We start from the raw sequence: 24,201 nt of genomic DNA on the forward strand, positions 1-24,201 counted from the left end.
TCTTTGATCTTTCTTTCAACTGTTTAATGTAGTTTGAATGCTTTTAAACTTGATAACACCATTCAGCAGGCGTATATATAAGGAAGTAGGTCACGAAGATGAAAACATTGTAATTTGTAATTTTCCACTAATGATAATAAGTATGACTTAGTGCTAATGCTAATAGCATCATTATCATAGAGGTTTAATCAACATTAAAATAGAGCATATGGGAATAGAAAGATCTGGCAACAGTTTAAGAAAAATTGATAGACCAACTACAATAATTTAATTTTCTAACTTATATTATATTAGTCAGAAAATTCTCTATCACACTAATTTATTCATTGATTCTAAGAAAGGAAAACTATATTCATGAAACACTACAGAATAGTTATAAATTGCTACCTACAATACCCTCAATTAGTTCTTCAACAGAATTCAAAGAAGAGCACCACTAAGGACATCTTTTCCAGCCATATCCTTCATCTATTTCACCTTCTTGTGCACCACACTATCTTTGTCCATCAACTGTTTCAGCCCTTTTTCAATTTCGTTTGCCATTACAACATCACTATCAGTTCTATAATCCAGTTTTAATTCCAATGAGGCATTCCAAATTCCTTAACCATCCAAAAAGCATTCAGTTGCTGTTCTGCATAGATAGGCCATGTCAATATTGGCATCCCAAACCACAAGCTCTCCGAAATAGAGTTCCAACCACAATGCGACACAAACACGGCACTTCCTTTGTGAGCAAGAATCTCCACTTGGGGAGCCCACTCACAGATCATTCCCCTACCTTCCATGATTCTAAGAACCCTTCTGGAAAATTACTCTTGTCGTTGACCTTGGTCGGTTGTGGAGAACGCATAGCCCACATTGGCGCAGAACGCATAGTCCACAATGCTGAAGTGCCAGTGCTATTTCTCTTGTTTGATATGGACCAAAGCTTCCTCTACTCCCAAAACACAGAAAAATAACAGAACATGGTGGCTGCTCATCAAGCCATTTCAGGATACTACCACATTGTGCTTGGTCTACATTCGAGTTAGGATGACCTTTGAGATCAATCAAAGGACCAATGGCATAGATAGGAGGGGTTTGACCTTTAGATAATGCATCAATAGAATGCTGCTCGATCTCGGAAAAAGTGTTAATGATCCCTTTGGAGCCTTTGAAACTTTGAGCAAGCTTATAACATGCAACATATCCACCATCTTTGTTTAAAAGAGCATCAGTTAAAACTGATGAAGGAACTAGTTTGGAGATACCTGGAATCAACAAATCAGGATCAGAATCGTTGAACACATCCTCGATTCAACGGGTTTGGAGGGAAATCATGAGACTGAGAAATCCTGCGTTTGTTGGCATGTACAAATAAGAAGGGATGCTAAGCTCTTTTCCTACATCAATCATGGAAGTGCATACAAAATCTACCATTAAAGCAATCACTGGTTTCGAATCAGAGTTTGGGTAGGAAGATAGAATGCTCTGCACTGTGTCTTTGACTTGTGGCACAAGGCTTTACATGAATGTCCAGACATAATATAATGGAAATTTCAGAAGTAGCTCATGTGGAGGAAGTTCTACTTCGGGGACATCAATGTGTTTGATATGTGGTTGTGATGAAAAAACTGATTTGATGTATGAATCAGAAGAGGGAGTTGATGAGAGCTTCATGGAGAGGACTGTTATGGAAGGTGATTACAATGGTTGATTAGGAGTTTTGCAAATTCAAGAGCCAAAGATAATTGGTGAATACCCGGTGAGGGAATGAAGATCGGCTTAGCTTGGTTGTTCATCTCAGTTTCCACCATTTTCTTTGTTCGTTTGATGGGGGTCAACTAGGACTTCTGTAAGCTGCAAGGACATAAGTAATAAAAAAAAAAATGAAGTTATTTTCAATACTGAGAACATAATTAAACCAGTATTATTATGGTGATCATTTTTTAAGAACATTTCTTGATGCTTTGCATGTGATCTCAAGTTATAATTGAAGCATTGATAATATAAAATCAACTGGCAGCTTGCTAAGAACCAAATTTTATTTTTAAAATATGATTTATTTGAAGGCATATCGTTTAGAATAGTTATCAATCACATGAAAAAGAACAAGAATGAGAGACACGAAGAAATAGGCACCCACGAATTCAGGGAATTTGTGGTTTTTGCTTGAAATCTAAGTGAGTACATTTCAATTAAAAAATGTTGATCAGTATTTTGTATGACTTATGCCAATCTCAATTTTTCCATTAATTGAGGTTGATAATGTGAATAAATGAATTCGATATTACAAGAAAAAGAAAAATTTGGAAAGAAAAGTCAGAGTTCTTTAAGCAAACATTGAAAAAGAAACTGATAGAATTTCACATTTCAATATAAAACTTGTCAACATCTCTCTATTCACGATTCTAAGGAAGCGCAATATTTTACCTATGAAATGCAACAATTGTTTTCAGTAGCTACCTAACATATTATCAATTAGTTCTCCAGCAGAATTAAAAGAAGATCCACCATTGAGGAGAGCCTTCCTAGCCATCTCTTTCATCTCTTTCACCTTCTTGTGCACAACATTATCTCTGTCCATCAATTGTTTCAACCCATTCTCTATCTCATTTGCCGTTACAACATCATTACTACCAAATCTATAATCCAATGTTAGCTGAATTGCTAATCCAAATTCATTAACCATCCTAAAAGCATTAAGATGTTGTTCTGCATAAATAGGCCATGTCAATATTGGCACCCCAAACCACAAGCTCTCCAAAATAGAGTTCCAACCACAATGTGAAACAAACCCACCAATTGCTTTGTGAGCAAGAACCTCCACCTGTGGCGCCCACTCGCAAATCATTCCCTTCCCTTCCATCCATTCCAAGAACCCTTCTGGCAAGGCGCTCTCCTCGTCGATAACTTTGTCCGGTGGCGAACGCATAGCCCACAAGAACCTAACTCCGGTATGACGAAGCGCCATCCCTATTTCCCTTGTTTGGGATGGACCAAAGCTTCCTCTACTCCCAAAACACAAAAACACAACAGAACAATCTGGCTGCAGATCAAGCCATTTCATAATCTTTTCATGGAGATTTTGATCTAAATTCGGGTTTTGCTGTCCTTTGAGATTAATCAAAGGACCAACAGCAAAAATAGGAGGATTTCTTTTTCTTCCTCCATCTGATAATAATGCATCAATAGCATAATTCTCCAACTCTGAAAAAGTATTAACAATAATTCCTTTGGTGTCTCTGAACCTCTGAGCACACTTATAATACCCAACAAATCCACCATCACTATTAAAAGAGGCATCAGGTAAAACCCTAGAAGGAGCTGGAATTGAAATACCTTGAATCAACAAATCAGGATCAGAATAACTGAAAAAATCATCAATTTGACGTTCAAGAATGGAAAACATATACCCTAAGAACCCAGCATTTGAAGTCATGTAGATATAAGAAGGTATGCCAAGTTCAATTCCCACATCAACCATTGAAACACAGAAGAAATCAAGAACCAAAGCAAAGAGTGGCTTTGATTCATCAGAGTGGGAAGAATATGAAGAGAGAATAGTTTGGATTGCTGACTTGACGTGGGGTATGAGGGAGGCGATGAAGGTCAAGACGTAGAGTTCACGCGCCTTGAGTAGGAGTTGCTGTGATGATGGAGGTTCTGGAGTTTCAGGGAGAGGAATGAGTTGGATTTGAGGGTGTGAAGAGGTGAGTGAAGGTGGCGAGGGAGAAAATGGGAATTTACTAGTGAAAACGGTTATGGAAATGTTGTTGAAACGGTTGACAAGGAGGTTGGCGAATTCGAGGATAGAAGGTAAGTGGCCAGCACCAGGAATAGGAATGAACATAAGATGTGCCATCTTCCTCTTCTTCATCTTGCTGTCCTCTGCCATTTCTTTCTTTTCTTTTTCTTCTGTTTTTTTTAACCAATTCTTTCTTAAAGAGAAAAAGAGGGGCAGGGGTTCTATTGGATCATTCTCTATGATCTACAATACAAGTGTTTGTGTGAAAAGAAAGAAGAGTAGGATAGGGATTTTTTTAAAATAAATAAATAAATAAATATGTTATTTATTAAAATATATAATTGATAGTATTTTTATGAAAATTTATCATATCTCTCATTTCGTTTACACAAATAAGAATATATGTATTTTATCTATACTGTACATGAGATAAGGCACGAAATGGGAGACGTGCATATTTCATTTACAGTATAAATAAGGTATGTATATTCTTATCTCGTTTACACTGTAAACGAGATACATGAAGATTTATGACGTTTATAGTGTAAACGAGATACGTTCTGATAAATTTTCAGCAGTTATAAAAGGATATGCAATCTTTTGTATTCTCCACAAATATTTCACTTATTCTCTTCTGTTTTTCTTCCAAAAAATAAGCCGAAATGTCTACTAGTAGTGGATATGTGGTTGTAAGTCTGTATCCCAATTGTCATATGAGAAACAGTTATACTAGGGTGATATTTGAGTATGAAAATCTCATTCTGTTGCGCACCCAGCAAGTAAGTTCTTTGTCTGAGCTGAAGAGTCTGATATTGAGTAGCATTTGTGGTAGCGAAAAAAGAGATCGGAAGGGTGGGGTATATGTTGCTAGTACTGATGAAAAATGGAGTTTTCCGGTTTCGTCTGTTTTGTCTCCATGGCGACAAGCATGTGCGCCTCATATTTGACATCCATGAGAGAATCATGGCAGAACGAGCTTTCTGTAGAGGTAGGTGATGTTGGTGGCGGTGGATCTGGCCACTTGGATTTTGTGCAGGTTGACCCACCTTTCGCACCACCACCGCTACACGTTGCTAGTCTAGTGGAAGACATAGACATTGATGGTGAGGACTCCAACAAGGAGTATGTTGCAGATAGCAATGACAGTGGTTCTTCTAAAGATGATGGTGAGGAGGAGTTTGTACCAAAGATGGCGATCGATGCATCAGTTTGGTATCTTCTGCCAGCCCTTCACCAAATTTTGGCCTTATCAGTTGTACCCAGTCACTTTCATACATTGGATTTGGACGCGATGCACGAGAAACCTCTATTTTCCAACACGGGTGAAGACGATTACAACTTAGACGGTGGTGTGGAGTTTCGGATTGGCCACAAATTCAAAAACAGAGATGTAGTAATGCAGGGTGTGAAGAATTACAGCATTCACAGAAGTGTTGAGTACCGAGTTGTGGAGTCAGATCGATTAAAGTATCATGTGCAATCCCAATGGCTAATAGTTGCTATTGAGAAGAACAAAGAGGGAATCTCGAAGATGCGCGTTATTCACTGTGACAGACGGGCTTTAATGTTTGCGGTTGAGGAGTTAGAGCCTTTCGACAGTTGGTTGAAAGGTTCGTTTCGTGTTCGGCTGATGGCGGACACATGTGACTGTGGCCTTTTCCAGTTACTCAATTTCCCATGTCGTCATGTGCTTGCTGCCTGTGCTGCCGCAAGTGTCGAATGGTGTCCTTACGTGCATCCGGTGTACAGGTAGGAGGCTGTGTTCAAAGTATATGAGGCGGAATTCCCACTGATATTAGACGAGAAGCTTTGGCCGGAGTGGTATGAAACACGGCTGCGTCCTAATCCAGCCATGCGTAGAAAGTTTACTGACAGACCTGTTTCCACCAGGTTTCATAATGAGATAGATGAGGTTGAGCGCCAAGAAAAGAGGTGTGGTCTATGCAGGCAAACCGGGCATATCCAGAGAGGCTATCCAAACCAACCTACAAACAAGGCTTAGCTTAGTGTCACCACTTTGTTCGTCATTATTTGCGGTTGTTGTTTGTGTAGTTCCTTTGATTGTTCACTTTGTTTTATTTTTACTTAGCCTATTTTTTACTTGAATGTTACGTGATGTGTATTTAGTTTGGTTATTTTGTACATGAATACTGTTTTCTTTGTTTACGTCATTGATATTGTACTTGAATTCTAAAATTTAAAAATCAATACGATAACACATTTACATAAAATATAAATAGTGTGTCACAAACTAAATACTAGAGATAGCACAAGTTACATCAACGATGCATGCAAACTCAAATAGTGTACCAAAATGCAACACTAATAACATATGAAATAACAAAATACAACACTAATAACAACATCATCGGTGATGATTACTTGGGTAATACAGGCGATGTCCGGTGCCACATGGCAGAGGCTGTGCTTGTCGGTGAGATCTGCTAGGACGTGGGTCCGAAGGAGGCTGTAGGTGACAAGAGGAATCCTATAACTAAGGTAGTGATTGCGATGGCAGTGGATGATGAGGGATAACGTAACTGTCTGAGTAAGGCACATGGGCATACGGATGGGCTGATACTGAAGCTAACCAGGTGGATGGCACGATGGTGTCGGCATCGGCTAGGATGCCATCATCAAGAGACCGTAGTCCACCGATGGTGGTGTTGCATATTGAGTACCGAGTTGAAGATGTGTGCTGTATGAAGAGCCAAACCTCGGTGAAATATACAGTACCCACACTGAGGTAGGCATAGGAGTAGACAAATGCTGATGTACATGCCCTATGCTCTGCTTTTTGCCCGTGCAAAATTGCTCCGCGATGCGCTGCATCATATGCTGGTCGGCAGTATGAATTTGGAATGCCTCCTCGAACTGGATGTCCCGAGGTCATGCCATCCAGGCGGAATAGTATCTCAATCGCCCCAACCTGCCTGTGAATGTGACCCTAATAGTGGTGGTGGTGGTGGAGGTAGAGGAGGGTGGTGGTGGTGGTGAAGGCAGTGGGTCATCTTGGTTTACTGGCATATCACTATGCTCCTCTTGTCGGTGATACTCAGCCTCCTCCTCAGACTCCACGTCCAAATGCTCCAAGTAACTGCTCTACCAACTCCTAGGTCTCAGTCTCATACCATGTGTGAAAATCGTGGAAGCACCCACCTACTGGCTGTGCGTAGCCCGAGGTGGTACGCAACGTCCTGCAGGGTGATGATGCGCTCATCCCATGGCAGGTGAAAAGTGTGGGTCTCAGGACGCTAACGCTCCACGAATGTCGTGATTAGGGAGTTTTCAAACACGAAATCTTTGAGTGGTACCGTGTCGCCGAAGCCTGCCTCCCTGAAGTAGGAGACAATGACGTCCAGTGGTGCAAGTATGTGACTCACTCGCCTAGGGAGATGCAGGCGAGGCCTCTGATAAAAAATAAAAACCTTAATAAAAAATTTATAAAGTTATAAAGCTATCAAAGTTAACAAAAAAAAACTTCCAATAAACATTTTTTTACATAACAAATTAATTTAACAGATAACTAAAAACATTTTACTTAATAAACTAATTTAAATAAAAGCATTGTATTAAATAATTAATAACTAAATTAATGAACAACTAGTTAATAAATTAATTTAAATAAAGACATTTATTAATAACAAAATTAATAAACATCTACTTAACAACTTAATTTAAATAAAAATTAAATTAAATTAACATTTACTTAAATTATTTTCACTAATACCTAAAATCATACCATATCAGTTAACACCTGCTATAAATATATTCATCCACTTAACATATATTGTATACTAGTTCCATAAAAGTACTCTAAGTATAGCTATACATACATGCTCTAACATAAAAATAAAGAAAATAACACTAACCTCGAAGTCGGCTGTCCCAACAAAGTGTTATGTCGCGTTCAGTCAATTGATGTCCGCATCATGTGCATCTGCGCGGGCCATAATCGTTGAGTAATTCAATAATATGATTAGAAAATGGTAGAAGTTGGAGAAAAGTTGAAGAAATAGATGAAATGTCTATCCAAAGATATTGTAAACGACATCTATATATAGGTCGTTTTCTCTCTTATCTCGTTTACAACATAAACGAAATAAGAATATACGTATCTTATTTACACTGTAAATGAGATAAGGATATTACATAACATGTGTATAAACATGATATGGCCACATCGTTTCGTATTTTATTTCGTTTACAGTATAAACGAGATACGTATATTCTTATTACGGCTACATTGTAAACGAGATAAGACATAAAATATTTTTTCATAAAAATGCTATAAATTGTATATTTTGATAAATAAAATATTTTTTATTTATTTAAAAAATCCGTAATGTAGTGTGTATAATTTATTTTAAAAAATAATATAAATAAATGAGATATTCTTCAAAAATATCTCTAATTATCTATAAAAATGAATTTTTATTTTTTTATTATTTTTCTTCTTCGTTATAACTACTCTTTGTCTATTTACAAAATTTGTTGTTCTTTACTATGAGTTTTTAAATATTTGTAGTAATTGTTTTTCTTTTAAATAAGTGAATCTGAAAAAAAAATACAATCAATTTCAAGAAGTTTTTAATACTAATATTATATATAATTTTGTGTATATTTTTTTATATATTTTTATATAAAAAATTAAAAAAAATAAAACAAATATCGTCTTTTATAGTATTAAAAAATGTAAGAAAATAAAAAAATATAAATATTATTTTATTTGTATTTTTTGTAATTTTGAGTTTTTCATTCAGCTTGAAGAAGTGACCTAATCTAATGTATTCACTCCATATCATTCATTTATGGACAAAAGGTCATCAAGGTAGTAGCCATGTTCACATAATTAAAGTTCAATTTGGATAATTAATTAATTTTTTTTAAAAATTAAAATATAAAAATGTATATATTTATATAATTATTTTATTATAAAAATATTTATTTTAAAGTTTCTATAATATAATAACTTTTAGAAGAAAAAATATATATTTTAATTTTTTTATAAATACTTTAAATAATTTTTCTAAAATTCATAAATTAATTTTAAAAATTTTAATAAATAATATTATTGTAATTTTTTATAATTTAAAAATAAAAAAACTTTTGATGTTTTTCAAACGGAACTAGTCATTTACTACCTACTCTTGTATATTTATTATTGATGATTGCTATGGTGCTTAATATATTGTGTTTAAATTGCCAAAAAAGTTAAAAAATTAATATTTAATTTAAAAGTATAAATATAAATAATTTTTAAAAATTTAAAATTTACTACAACAACAACAAAGCCTTGTCCTACTAGATGGAGTTGGCTACATAAATCAAACGACGCCATTGAGCTCTATCATGTATTATGTCTATAGAGAGGTCGTTTACATGTAGATCTCGTTTGACCACCTCATGAATGGTTTTCTTAGGTCTTCCTTTGCCTTTCACCCCTTATCCATCTTCCATTTCATCCACCCTCATGACAGGGTGTTCGTCGGTCTTCTTTTTATATGTCTAAACCACCCGAGACCCGATTCATCCATCTTTTCCACAATAGGTGCTACTCTAACTCTCTCTTATATCTTCATTTCTTATTCTATCCGATTGCGTATAATCACTCATCCATCTCAACATCTTCATCTCTGCCACACTTAGCTTATGTTCATGCTCCCCTTTGGCCATCCAACACTCTGTACCATAAAGCATAGCCGGTCTGCTAGCAATACGATAGAATTTACCTTTAAGTTTTAAAGGCACTTTTTGTTCATATATAAAATTAGACGCACTACGCCATTTTGACCAACCTGTTTGGATCCTATGATTTACATTCTGTTCAATCTCTCCATATCTTGTATGATGCCCCCAAGATACTTAGAATTCTTAATTTTTCGTAGGATATTTTTTCCAATCTTCACCTCTATATTAGGATTTTCCCTTCGCAGGCCGAACTTACATTCCATATATTCCATCTTGCTATGGCTTATGCGCAGACCATACACTTCTAGAGCTTCTCTCTATAAATTCAACTTCTTATTTAGGTCTTCCCTTGATTCTTCCGTAAGGATGATATCATCGGAAAAAAGCATGCACCATGGCAGAGGCTCTTGGATTTGCTCTGTGGGTACTTCCAAGACTAATGTTAAAAGGTATGGACTTAAGGATGATCCCTGGTGTAATCCTATGTCAATAGAAAATTTCTCTGTCACACCACCTTGAGTCTTCACACTAGTGGTAGCCCCATCATACATGTCTTTAATTGCAGGAATATATACGATCCTGACTCTCTTCTTTTCTAAAACCTTCCATGAGACCTCCCTTGGCATCATATCGTATGCTTTTTCCAAATCAATAAACACCATATGTAGATCCCCTTAATTACTACGACACCTCTTCATCATCCTTCTTAACAGGTATATCACTTCAGTGGTGGATCTGTCTGGCATAAAATCAAATTGGTTCTCTGTTACTTGTGTCTTTTATCTCAGCCTCCGTTTTATCACCCTTTCCCAAAACTTCATGGTATGACTCATGAGCTTGATCCCTCTATAGTTTTGGTAATTTTGTATATCCCCCTTATTCTTGTAGATAGGTACCAAGATGCTCTTTTTCCACTCATCTGGTATCTTCTTAGACCTTAAAATATCACTGAAGATTACAGAAGGCTTAGAGAAAGGGGGTTGAATCTATGGCTTTCTTTTGCTTTAATGGATTAAGCCTTTAATATCAAACTTTCACTTAAAATCTGTTTGAACTGTGCAACAAAAATTTTATGAGTCAATTCCATTTTGTCTCATAAATATCAGAAAATAGAACTTAAAGAGAGAGAAGAAAGTTGACATATACATGTATCCTGGTTCAGTTGTCTTGTGCAATGAAACATACATACATCCAGTCTCTGCCACAACTGGTGGAATTTTCACTATATTCAAAGTATTACATACACCAATTTCCTAGGATTCACACAATCCCATCAGGACACACAAGTTTCTTCCTAAACTTGACTTGGTTATGCTAATACCTAACTCTTTACACTAAGTGCTTACCCAACTTAGCAAGGGGCACCACATAGGTACTTGACACAAGACCGAAAATATAACCAAAAGAAATCTGAAATCACTCTTGGCTTTTCTCTCAAGTGTTTCACTCAGCCTTTTTCCCTCTTAGGCTTTTTCTCAATTTCTCTCTTTCAGCCTTTTCCCTCTCAAAGAAAATACAAAAAGATATACATTGAAACTGAAATACAAAACAATAAAACATGAAGGAGATTAATGCATTAATAGCCTCTGTTGCTATAAGTTGAACCAGATTCAGCTAACTCTGATTAAGTTCTTCATCTTGGCAGAATGCTTCTTTAACTTAGAAAACACTGTCCAAAATATTGAACTCTTCTCAGGGAAGCTCTTATAACAAACTTAGATTCTGGTTCTCTCTCCTTGTCCTCAAAAAACAAAATTTTTCTTTTTTGTACCTCTTCCCAAATTACTGTTTTGGATTTCTCCTAAGTCAACTTGTTGAACGTTGAGCCCTTTTTGCTTGTCATCTCACTTTCTTTATTTAACCCCCAAATTATGGGTTTCAAAGTAGGTTCTTTTGCTTAACCAAAGACCTCAGATCAGCAAAGAGAAATGTTTCAATGGTAAATCCAAATCTGAACCCTTGAGTTTGGGCTTTGTCCCCAAAAAATAATTTAAGCCTTTGATTCACAACAGTGATTATCAGAAATCACGTTTTCTATTTATCCCAAATTGGCATTGCAGAGATTTAAAGAAGGAGTGAAGAAAATAAACTGCATGCAAATGGAAATAAATCACCTTTATCCTCTGACTTAGCTTAGCTTGCTTTGATTAGGGTGATTAGACATTTGTTTTTGTAATTTACCTTTCTCTTTCTTTCTTCTCTGGTGAATGAACAAGAAGGACGAAGCTCTCTCTCTCTTTCTTTCTGATTCTGATCGAAGCAAACTTGTGAACGATGGCTTTGGAAGGTTTCAACTTGGTGGAATCTTCTTGGACTTGGATTGGATTTATTTTCCATTCAGCCCAGCTGATTTCTTTGCATTATTTCTTTGGGTTTTGAGAGTTAGAGAGCCCACCGAAAATCTTTGTTTCATTGCTCTATCTCTTTGGGCTGCTGCTATTATAATTTTGGCCTACAACATTAACCAAGGCAATCAAAACTAATTGGGTGTTTAACCCATTAAATCAATATTTGTCATCATTATTTAAGTTAGTTAATTTCTTAACTTAACAATCATTAAAAAGTTCGGTTAACCAACTGATGCCTTTCTCTCCAAGGCCCTTCCAAACTTCAATCGGGATATTATCGGGTCCTACTGCCCTACCATTTTTCATCCGCTTTAAAGCCTCTTTTACCTCGAAGTCTCGAATCCTTCATAGTAGTAAAAGTTTTGATCTTTTTCCCTCGTGCATAATCGACCAGGGTTCAGAAGAGTCTTCTATCTTTCATTAAATAACTCGTAGAAGTAGCTCTTCCACCTTTCATTGATCTTCTCCTCTTGAACTAACACCTACTTTATGTTTTATGCACTTAACTTGATCCAAATCTCTTGTTCTTCTTTCACAGTTCTTTATGATTCTATAAATACCTTTTTCCCCTTTTTTCGTGCTTAAGGAGTGGTAAAGACCCTCATATGCTCTTGTTCTTACTTCACTTACAGCTACTTTTGTTTCTTTCTTAGCCACCTTATATTTTTTTCAATTATCTGCATTGCGGCAGAAAGACCACTATTTAAATCACACCCTTTTTTCCTTTATCTTTTCTTGTACACTTGCATTCCACCACCAGGACTCCTTGTCTCTTGATCGTATCCCTCTGGATTCAACAAAACTTTCTTTTGCTATTCTTCTAATAACTTCTATCATCTCCCTCCACATCTCCTCCGTGCTTCTATTCCCATCCCACTTTGCCTCTTCTTCTACTTGTCTTAGGAAGCTTATTTGTTCTTCACCTTTCATCTACCACCACCTCGTCCTTGGGTTCTTCGTATGATGCCTTTTCTTCAACTTTTGCTCAATACAAAAATCCATGACGAGCATCCTATGTTGTGTTGTTAGACTCTTTCTCGGAATAATTTTATAATTAATGCAAAATTTTATGCTCGACTCTCTTTAATAAGAAGAAGTCGATTTGAGAGCTTGTCATGTCGCTCTTATAGGTTATAAGATGTTCGTCTCTCTTTTTAAAATATGTATTTGCGATGAGGAGATCAATGGTTGAGGAAAAGTCCAAAATAGTTTTACCATCGGTATTGACTACCCCAAAACCATGGTCTCCGTGAATACTTCCATACCCAGTCACTTCTCTTCCAACATGGTCGTTTAAATCTCATCCTAAGAAAATCTTATCTCTCAAAGGTATGTCTTGAACCAAACTCTCTAGATCCTCCCAAAACCTTATCTTGTGTTACTCTTCCGAACCCACTTGCGGTGCATAGACGCTAATCACATGAAAAGTACCTCCTTCCTCCACAAATTTGATAGAGAATTAGAGATGATCCGATCTCCCACCTTCTTGACATCCACTACGTCCTTCTTCCACTGCTTATCCACGATAATACCTACCCCATTCTTATTCTTCATATTTTCCTTATACCAAAGTTTGAATCCGAAAGTATCCAACTCCCTAGCCTTCGCACCAACCCATTTTGTTTCTTGTAGGCACATGATACTAATCTTCCTCTTTGTTATGGTATCCACCACCTCCATGGATTTTTCTGTTAGAGTGCCTATGTTCCATGTCCCAAATCTCAACCTTCTGTCGCCCTGACCTTTACATTTTTCTTTGTGAAGCTAGCTTATTTACCCTCGTCCGTTCACGAAAACGCAGGAACCCTTGCTCATTTAACACTACATTCGGGCACCGATGCAGCGGCTCTTTCTCATTTGACACTATACGCGAGCCATACAGCGCATTGTTTCCGGACAACGATATAGTTTTAGCGCAATAACGTCTTTGATCCATGTCATGAAGATTCGACTAAGTTTTTATGTTGATTGTCGAAAACCTAACACAACCCTCTTCCTTTATCTGGACTTGTGACCAGTTATGTACCGCAAGTATAACATAAGCGGAGTAAAATTTACTATAAAAAATAAATTAATAAAAAATTAAATATCAACTCATAGACACTATAGAATTGACATTTATTATTTTACGTTTTGTTCGACTCCCCTTCTTACCTTACAATTGCTTGTGTGGCCATTTTCTAATTCATCTTAATAATAAAATTAAAGAGGTTTGAAATAATTGAAAGAAAAATAATAGTCTCTCAATATTTATATAGACTTATGATTTGTGCTTTTGTGCATTAATAACTGAAATTTTGAGGGTGTGTAAGTATGTGAATCATCAAAAGTTTTTTTTTTTATAACTTATTGAAACTAATTTTGTTTATAAAAAAGAAATTTTAAGTTATTTGGTATAACCTTGAATCTTAAGAAAATTTAAACTTGAAGCCTTAGACTTTAAATAGTTTTGGATCTCAAATACACTTGAGTTTTTGAATAATCTTAAACTTTAATAGATTTGGATACCAAACATACTTTATCTCGATAATTTACATGCACATTATCTTTGACTTTGACTATTGAACTTTTTTTATATCAATTGCTGAGTTATTTCTGACTTCGATTGTTAAATTTTTTTAATTTTGAATGTTGAAATCATTTTAAAAAATTCTTTTCAACTCAGATCATGTGTTTCAAATTTTTTGCACAACATAGAGAAATATTTGTACTTTGTTAAAAATAAATTTATAAAATATATAATGTTATTTTTAATGTTATTTTTTATGCTTTCTCTCAAGAACCGTCGAACCGATGATGTGTTCACGGATTCTGATCCTGATTTCTTTGTTCAGGGTATCTCCAATCTAGTCCCTTCAAACGTTCTACCTAATGCTGCATTGGATAGAGATGGCGGATATTTGGCTTATTACAGGCTTGCTCAGAGGTTTACAGACACCAAAGGAATCATTGTTAATACCTTCTCGGAGTTGGAGAGGTATGCTTTTGATGCATTATCGGACGGCAAAATAGGAGTTCCTCCAATCTATTCTGTTGGCCCTTTGATTGAGTTTGATAAACCCTAATTTTGTGATTTATCTTGTGTTGAATTGAGGGAATTTTATAAACTTATCTCACATTTATTCAATGAAATAGCATGGTTGTTATAATTCTCCCTAATTTGTGCTTAAGAGTGAAAACATGCTTTTTAGCCCCTAAAATAGCTAAATTTTAATTCACTTTAATTCCATTCGATGCCTTGATATGTTTGTTGAGTGATTTCCGGTTCATAAGGCAAGTATTGGATGGAAGAAGTGAAGAGAAAAATATGCAAAGTGGAGAATTCATGAAGAAATGAGCATTTGGAGGATTGAAGGCCACGCGCACGCGTCACCCACGCGCACGCATGACGTTAGTCACGTGATCTCATTAAAGTGAAGACGCTGATGGCGATTTCTGAGCCAGCCAGGCCCAAATCCAACTCATTTCTGAAGCTATTTGATGCATAATTCAAGATTGTGCAATGGGGGAGCAATTAGTTAGTGTAGGAAGCATGCCTTAGGTTAGTTCTAGAGAGAGAAGCTCCATCTTCTCTCTAGAAATTAGGGTTTTTAGTTTAATTTCTTCTTAGATTTAGGTTTTAATTCTTGTTTTCATGTTATTTTCTTTACAATTTCTTGTTCCTACATCTTTGTTCTCTTAGTTTATATTGTTAATTTCCCCTTTATGCCTCTTTTTATATTGATGAACTCTAGTTGAATTTGGATTTCCTTTTAATGCAATTTATATTTTATGTTTCTTTGATGTTCAATTGAGTTGCTATTGTTAATTTCTTGTATTGGGTAGTAGTAGATTTTATTATTTCTTGCAATTTATGATGCTTTCCTTTTATGCCTTCCAAGTGTTTGATAAAATGCTTGGTTGGATGTTAGAGTAGCTTTTTGAGTATTCTTGACTTGGAAAGAGAAATTATGCAATCTTGAGTCATCAATACCCAATTTAGATTGGTGATTTAGAGTTGTTAGTTAATATTATTTCCATTAACTTTAATCTCTTGCTAATTCAATTAGTGAGTTGATTAGGACTTTTGGATTGAGATTAACTAGTCTTATTTGATTTTCTCTCAATGTGAAGATAACATTATACCTTCTTCCTATGTTGAAGATGACTAAATAGGATTAGCTCTTGTTAACTATTGTATGATAATTAATGACTAGGATAGAAAGCATTGATTCTCAATCCTTGCCTTGAATGTCTCTCTTTAGTATTTGTTATCTTTAGTTATTTTCTTTAATTTCTTGTCATTTATCTTCTTGCTCTTTTATCAACCCAACTCGTAAAACTCATAACCAATAATTGAGCACTCGATTGTGATTCCTAGGGAGAATGACCCAGGACTAATACTCTCGGTTATCTTTGTTGGGTTAGACTTGTGACAACCAAAAATTAAACTTTGATTGAGCATTACTTGTCGGTTTAGAACTATACCTGCAACCAAGTTATTTCCTCTAACCGAGAAGAAAATTCTAAGCCAACGGTTCTGCTCTTTCAAGTTTTTGGCGCCGTTGCCGGGGAGTTGCAATGTGTGCTTGTTATTGGTTATTGTTCATATGTGAATATTGTAAATAGTTTACTTTTTGTTTGTTTGCTAGTTTTGGTTTATGAGTTTGTTTTCTTTATTTCTTCTTAGTTTTTGTTTTTGTTTTCCCTTTTCTCACTATGAATTCTCATCCCTTTGACTATTAGTTTGGTTCAAACTATGTTGTAGGAAATGAAAGCTTTAATGGAGGTATGCATCAAGGATCTGGGAATCAAAGATGAGAGGAGTCTCAAGCATATGGATACTCTTCTTGGCAACAACCTCCTTCAGTTTCTTATGGGTATAATCCAATTCCTAATGCATACCAACCTAATGGATGTGGTGACCCTCATTGTAGTTGTCAACCACAACCACCACATGTATATGACCCCTTCCCTCAACATAGTCCTCAACAACCTTACTCACAAGCCCCATACCACCATTCACCTCCACATGATCCTAACCTATATCCACCATACCAACAACCATATGAGCCATACTTAGAGCCACCACCATTCCAACATCAATATTCTTAAGAACCATCAATTCCATATACATCACCTCCATACCCTTACCAAGATGAACCACCTTCCAATTATGAACCCATTTCCCCATATAATGAACTCTCTCTTCCACTACCTCCTCCAATGGATGAAACTCTCCAAACCTTCTTGCAAGAACAACAAAAATATATTAGCTCTTATATCCAAAGGCAAGAAGAGAAGCAAAAGGAGCTAAAGAAGCTAGAAGTCATGGTTGCTACCATGGCGGAAGCCATTAACCACATGGCCTCCCACCTAAGCTCATGCATCCCAAGTACTCCCATCAACGAATGTGGAGGATTGATGAGCGGATAATTTATACCATTTTTGGCATTATTTTTACATAGTTTTTAGTATGTTTTAGTTACTTTTTATTATATTTTTATTAGTTTTTATGCAAAAATCATATTTCTGGACTTTACTATGAGTTTGTGTATTTTTCTGTGATTTCAGGTATTTTCTGGTTGAAATTGAGGGACCTGAGCAAAAATCTGATTTAGAGGCTGAAAAAGGACTGCAGATGCTGTTGGATTCTGACCCTCCTGCACTCGAAATGGATTTTCTGGATCTATAGAAGCCCAATTGGCGCGCTCTCAATTGCATTGGAAAGTAGACACCCTGGGCTTTCCATCAATATATAATAGTTCATACTTTGCCCGAGATTTGATCGCCCAAACTGGCGTCCAAAGCCAGCCTAAAACTTTCTGGCGTAAAACGCCCAAACTGGCACCAGAATTGGAGTTAAATGCATAAACTGGCACCCAAGCTAGAGTTTAACTCCAAGAACAGCCTATGCACGAAAAAGCTTCATTGCTTAGCCCAAGCACATACCAAGTGGGCCCCGGAAGTGGATTTCTGCACTATCTGCACTTAGTTACTCATTTTTTGTAAACCTAAGTTACTAGTTTAGTATAAATAGCACTTTTTACTATTGTATTCGGATCCAATTTTCATCTTTGGAACATCTCTTGACCATTGTTCACGTTTTGAAAGGTTGGATTCACGGCCATGCCTAGACTATTTTCACTTATGTATTTTCTACGGTGGAGTTTCTACACCCCATAGATTAAGGTGTGGATCTCTGCTGTTCTTCATGAATTAATGCAATTACTACTGTGTTTCTATTCAATCACGCTTGATTCTTTTCTAAGATACTCACTCGTACTTCAATCTGGAGAATGATATGATCCGTGACACTCTCATTATTCTCAATTCTATGAACGCGTGTCTGACAACCACTTTCGTTCTATCTGAGCTCAACGTAGTCATTGGGCGACAGCTTGAGTGCATATCTCTTGGATATCTAATACACAGACCGAGTCCGTGAGATTAGTATCTTCGTGGTATAGGCTAGAATCATTGGCAGCATTCCTAAAATCCGGAAAGTCTAAACCTTGTCTGTGGTATTTTGAGTAGGATCCGGGAAAGGATGACTATGACGAGCTTCAAACCTGTGAATGTTGGGCGCAGTGACAGTGTGCAAAAGGATCAATGGATTCAATTCCGATGCTAGCGGGAACCGACAGATGATTAGCCATGCGGTAGCTGTGCCTGGTATTTTTCATTCGAAATGAGAAATCCGACAGTTGATTAGCCGTACAGAAACCGTAGAGGACCATTTTCACTGAGAGGATCTTACAGCTTGCCATGGAAGGGAGCACGCATGATTGGAAGAAGGCAGTAGGAAAGCGGAGGTTCAGAAGCAAAAAAGCATCTCCAAACGCTTATCTGAAATTCCCACCAATAAATTACATAAGTACTTTATTTTATTTTATGTTTTATTTATATTTTAATTATCAAAACCTCATAACCATTTGAATCCGCCTGACTGAGATTTACAAGATGACTATAGCTTACTTTAGGCCGACAATCTCTGTGGGATCGACCCTTACTCACGTAAGGTTTATTACTTGGACGACCCAGTGCACTTGCTGGTTAGTTGTGCGGAGATGTGAAAAGTGTGAATCACGATTTTCCACACCAAGTTTTTGGCACCGTTGCCGGGGATTGTTCGAGTTTGGACAACTGACGGTTCATCTTGTTGCTTAGATTAGGTAATTTTATTTTATGTTTAAACTTTTTATTTTTATTTTCGAAAAAATACAAAAAAAAATTATTTAGTTTTCGAAAAATTCATGCATTGTGTTCTTCTTTGATCTTCAAGTTGTTCTTGATGATTTTCCTTGTTTAATCTTGTGACTTTCTTGTTTTGTATCTTTTCTTATTTTTCATATGCATTTTCGAATTCATAGTGTCTAAATATTAAAATTTTTTAAGTTTGGTGTCTTGCATGTTTTTCTTTTCTTAAAAATTTTCAAAAATATGTTCTTGGTGTTCATCTTGACATTCAAAGTGTTCTTGCATGCATTATTTGTTTTTATCTTAATTTCTTATGTCTTGTTACATTTTGTTGTTTTTCTCTCCCCTCATTAAAAATTCAAAAATAAAAAAAATCTTTCCCTTATTCTTCTAATAAATTTCGAAATTTTGGGATTGACTTAGTCAAAAATTTTCAAAATTTGGTTGTTTCTTATTAGTCAAGTCAAAATTTTAATTTAAAAATCCTATCTTTTTAAATTTTCTTTCATGTTTTTCGAAAATTTTAAAATTGATTTTCAAAATCTTTTTCTTATTTCTACTTCATATTTTCGAATTTATCACTAACAATTAATGTTTTGATTCAAAAATTTCAAGTTGTTACTTGCCTATTAAGAAAGGATCAATCTTTAAATTCTAGAATCATATCTTTTAGTTTCTTGTTAGTCAAGTAATCAACTTTAATTTCAAAAATCAAATCTTTTTAATTTCCTTTTCAAATCTTTTTCAAAACTTAATTTTAAAATCTTTTTCTAACTTCTTATCTTTTCAAAATTGATTTTCAAATCTTTTTCAATTAATGACGAACTGGATTTCCAGTCGGTAAAGAAATTCACATTTATATGATCGCGTTGTAAGTATAGCTTCTAAACCAACAGAAAATCCTTTCGTACAAATGTTTGGTTGTCACAAGTAACAAACCCAATAAATTTTATAAACCGAAGTATTTAAACCTCGGGTCGTCTTCTTAAGGAATTGCAGGAAAGTATGATTTATTATTGGTTATGGAAAACAGTATTTTTTTTTTGGGTTTTGAAAAGGTTTGAACAAGAGAAATAAATTGCAGGAATTAGTAAATCAATAACTAAGAAAACTCTAGACAAGGTATGAGAATTTGGAAGTCCTATCCTAGTTATCCTTATTGATGGTTGATGAATGGATTTTTGACGGTTTAGAAATTCACTAATAAAATCTCGTTGTAAAGTATAGTTTCTAAACCAAGCAACAATCCTTTCATACAAAAAGTTGTTTGTCACTAGTACAAACCCCTAAAATTTATAAACCGAAGTATTGGACCTCGGGTCGTTCTCCCTAGGAATTACAATAAAGTGTCTTGTTATTGGTTATGAGTTATTTTGGGGTTTTGGATAAGAAGCATGAAAAGTAAATGGCAATGAAAATAAACTAACAACTATAAAAGGCTCTTGGTAAGGTGTGAGAACTAGAAGTCCTATCCTAGTTATCCTCCTCAATTGTGATGAGAATTATTCATTGCTACCACTTAGTTAACCCTTACTAATTAAAGGAAAGTCAAGTGGATGAATTGACTTGAGCCACAAGTCCTAGCCAACTCCCAAGGAAAGACTAGCTTTAGTGCACCCCAAACCAATTAGCAATCTCTCCAATTATCAATCAACAAAGGAATTAGATAACTCAAGTGTCACTAATTACTCTACCTAGGCCAAGAGGAACAAAATCTACACTAAAACTAAAAGAGACATTTCAACAAACACATAAAGTGCAAGAGGAGTAAACATTATTAAATGCAAGAATTAAAGGAATCTACAACTACAAAAACAAGAGATCAACAATAGAAAAGCAAAGAAAACACATTTATTATGAATTACCTTTATTGAATTGAGAGAGAGTAAAAGGAACAATACTAGATCTATAACAAAATACAAGAACAACATAAAGGAAATTGTAATAAAAGAATGGAAGAAGATTGAATGTAGCAACAAAGAATTGAGAGATAGAAGTGGAAGAAAGCAAAGATTAAAACCTAAATCTAAAGCCTAAACCTAATTCTAATCCTAATTCTAGAGAGAAGAGAGAGCTTCTCTCTCTAGAAACTAACTCTCACTACTAAACTAAGCTAAAACTAAACTAATGGTAACTAACTTCTAAAGTATGAAAAGTATGTAAAAGTATGTTGATTCCCTTTCAATCCTTGGCTTAAATAGCATCAGAAATGAGTTGGATTGGGCCCACAAGGCTTCTAAAATCGCTGGCCACGTTTGCATTAAGTGGGTCATGTGCCACCATCGGCGCGTCCGCGTACCGTGCGCGTGCGCGCCCCTATGCGCGATGCAACTATGGCAAATCTTATATTGTTTCGAAGCTCCAGATGTTAGCTTTCCAACCCAACTGGAACCGCATCAATTGGACCTCTGTAGCTCAAGTTATGGTCGTTTAAGTGCAAAGAGGTCGGCTTGACAGCTTTCCGGTTCTTTCATTTCTTCATGAGTTCTCCAACTTTTCATGCTTTCTTTCTTCATCCCCTTGATCCAATCTTTGCCTCCTAAACCTTAAATCACTTAACAAACATATCAAGGCATCTAATAGAATCAAGGTGAATTAAATTTAGCTATTTTGAGTCCTAAAAAGCATGTTTTCACATTCAAGCACAATTAAAGGAGAATATACAAAACCATGCTATTTCTTGAATAAATATGGGTAAAAGGTGATAAAATCCCCAAAAATCAATACAAGATAAACCCTACAAATGGGGTTTGTCAACCTCCCCACACTTAAACCAAGCATGTCCTCATGCTTAAACCAAGAATGAAGTAAGGGTATGGCATTTATTCAATGGAAACTAACTAAATGCAATCTACCTATATGCAACTATCTAAATGAATGCAAGTGCTTGGTCAAAATAAATCAATTCCCAAGAAACATATATGCACAAGGGCTAAGGACTAGCAAGTCTAATCCACAATTGAATTGAGTTATTGAATATTTTTACAAACTTGCATGAAGAATGATGATCATAGGTGAAAACATGTAATTGAGCATCAAACCCTCACCGGATGTGTTTGCACTCTATTCGCTCAAGTGTTTAGGGTTGATTCACTCAATTCTCCTCTATTTCATGCTTTCCAAGATTTGTTTTTCTTCTAACAATCAACATTTATTTCATGCATGCATACAAGTATCATGAGGTCTTTTCATTGGTTGTAATGGGGCTAAGGTCAAGGTAGGATGCATATTTGGTCAAGTGAGCTTGAAATTTGAATCTTTGATAAGTTTAAACTTCCCACCTAACCTATGACATCCTATACAATTAAGTTCTAATCTAGCTACCCATTTTTCACCTTTTCACATACTCATGCATTTTCTTTTCATTTCACAACTCATATGCATTGATCTTATTGAGCTTCACCTTGGGGCATTTTGTCCCCTTTTTATTTCTTTCTTTTTTTCGTTTTCTTTCTTTTTCCATTTTTTTCTATACTTTTTATATATTTTTTTTTGTTTTTCTCATTTTTTCTTTCTTTCAAACTATATACAAGAGTACCAATGCATAAGGTCTATACATTTAATCAATACATGAGCATGTACCCAATTCCCAATATTTACAATAATAATACAAAACTACCCTTTTATTCACCCAATGTCCCAAGGTTCCCACACTTGAATGATACACACACTCTAGCCTAAGCTAATCAAAGATCCAAATAAGGACTTTTATTGTTTTCCGCTTTAAGGCTTGTAATGTGCTAAATTAAGAACAAGTGGGTTAATCGTAGGCTCAAATTTGGCTAACAATGGAAGATAAAAGGTAGGCTATTTGGGTAAGTGAGCTAAATGAAATGATGGCCTCAATCACATAAATGCATGAATACACAAAATAATGGACATAAAGAATCAAACAAATCAAAGATTACAATCATAGAAAGAGAATAATGCACACAAGAAGGAAAAATAAGTGGTTATAAGATGTAACCACATCATTAGGCTCAAGTCTCACAAGCTTGTGTTCTTAGCTCAAAACATGATCCATAATATATATAATTCAAGCAAGTTCTATGAAGAGTTTTCACTCAAATCAATTGAGGTGCCCTATAGATAGAAATCCTTGAAAAATTTCATTATTTTGACTAAGCTTATTGTGTATACATATGCAAAAATAAGAAAATGCAAGTAAAAAATCCTAAAATCCTAGAATGAAATGCAAAAGTATTGGAGTTAGAAATTTGTCACCCAAGATTGCCGATCGGTCGGACGACCTCCCCACACTTAAAAGTTTGCACCGTCCTCGGTGCACTCAAAGATGAGCAAGGGGGTACGACGACTCTCCGGATTGCTATGTGTTCTTTCTTCCGCCTCCATGGTTGCTTGTGGTGCATTCGTTATGAAAAACAAAAATAAAACACCATAAGATGAGAAGATATAAAAGCAAGGAAGCATACATTGTTGGAATGAGGTAAATCACTAGAATGAGGTGAGTGAATTAGTGTGACATTAAGAAATATTAGGTGTGTGAATTCTAAATTGCGCGGTTTAGAATACACATTAGCATAAAAGCTATGTCACAAAAGAAGCATGCACTTCACTTATCCTAGTGTGCTTGAGATGCTTTAAGTAAGCTTGTAAGGTAAGACAAGCATTAGAGAAGCATGAAAGCATTCAAGTCAAACATATGGATGGATATAACCATGAACACAATGCATTAAGGTAAATGCACAACATCATCCATCAAGAGGTTGCCTAATCGAGGGAAAAGGATCCAAATCACATGGTGGCTAGCTACAACATGCAATTCAAAAGAGTTATAAGCTCGAAGAAAATTCTCATCACTTGGTATTTTTCAAAAGGTAAGCACGAAGAACTCAAAACCAAGTAACAAAATATAACCTCAATCATAGAATCCAACAAAGATTATCTAAAAACATTCATGCTAAAATAGCATTTAGGCAATAAGGGATATAACAATGTATAGTAAACAAAGTCAATACTCCAACACTTATGATGAAAAGAGAGAAAATAAAATGAAAACTAAACTAAAACTAACGAATTAACTAACCCACTAACTAATTAACTAACTAAAATAAATGGTTATCAATGGTGTTTGGAAGTGTTGGATGAGGGGTAGGAGAAAGGAGAAGGAAAGAAATAGAAAGAGGAGAAGAAAAGAAATGTGGTGAAGGAAGGAAATCCGCGCTTACGCGCGCGCGGATGGCTTATTTCGAGAGTGACGCGTACGCGTCATGTGCGCGAGCGCGCAAATAG

At 35.6% G+C, this 24,201-nt stretch overlaps 1 protein-coding gene across 4 annotated transcripts; it reads right to left on the reverse strand.

Annotated features, from left to right (window-relative positions):
- Positions 1–97: 97 nt before the first annotated feature.
- Positions 98–3,968, reverse strand: LOC112764383 (UDP-glycosyltransferase 71K1). 4 transcript variants are annotated; one of them, XR_003183130.3, is made up of 3 exons: positions 2,449–3,968; positions 1,745–1,842; positions 98–1,253 (listed from the first exon to the last, which is right to left on the reverse strand). XR_003183130.3 is itself a non-coding variant. In XM_025809939.3 (2 exons), the coding sequence occupies exons 1-2, from the start codon at positions 3,878–3,880 to the stop codon at positions 1,823–1,825; spliced, it is 1,452 nt and encodes a 483-aa protein (XP_025665724.1). In that variant the 5' UTR covers positions 3,881–3,968; the 3' UTR covers positions 98–1,822. The 4 variants fall into 4 exon arrangements, 2 of the variants coding, with proteins under 2 accessions (XP_025665724.1, XP_025665725.1); XR_011875099.1 differs by having other exon boundaries at positions 2,416–3,967; XM_025809939.3 differs by having other exon boundaries at positions 98–1,842.
- Positions 3,969–24,201: the final 20,233 nt, after the last annotated feature.

This window comes from Arachis hypogaea, chromosome 17 (genome assembly GCF_003086295.3).
Source record: "Arachis hypogaea cultivar Tifrunner chromosome 17, arahy.Tifrunner.gnm2.J5K5, whole genome shotgun sequence".
Classification (NCBI taxonomy): Eukaryota; Viridiplantae; Streptophyta; class Magnoliopsida; order Fabales; family Fabaceae; genus Arachis; species Arachis hypogaea.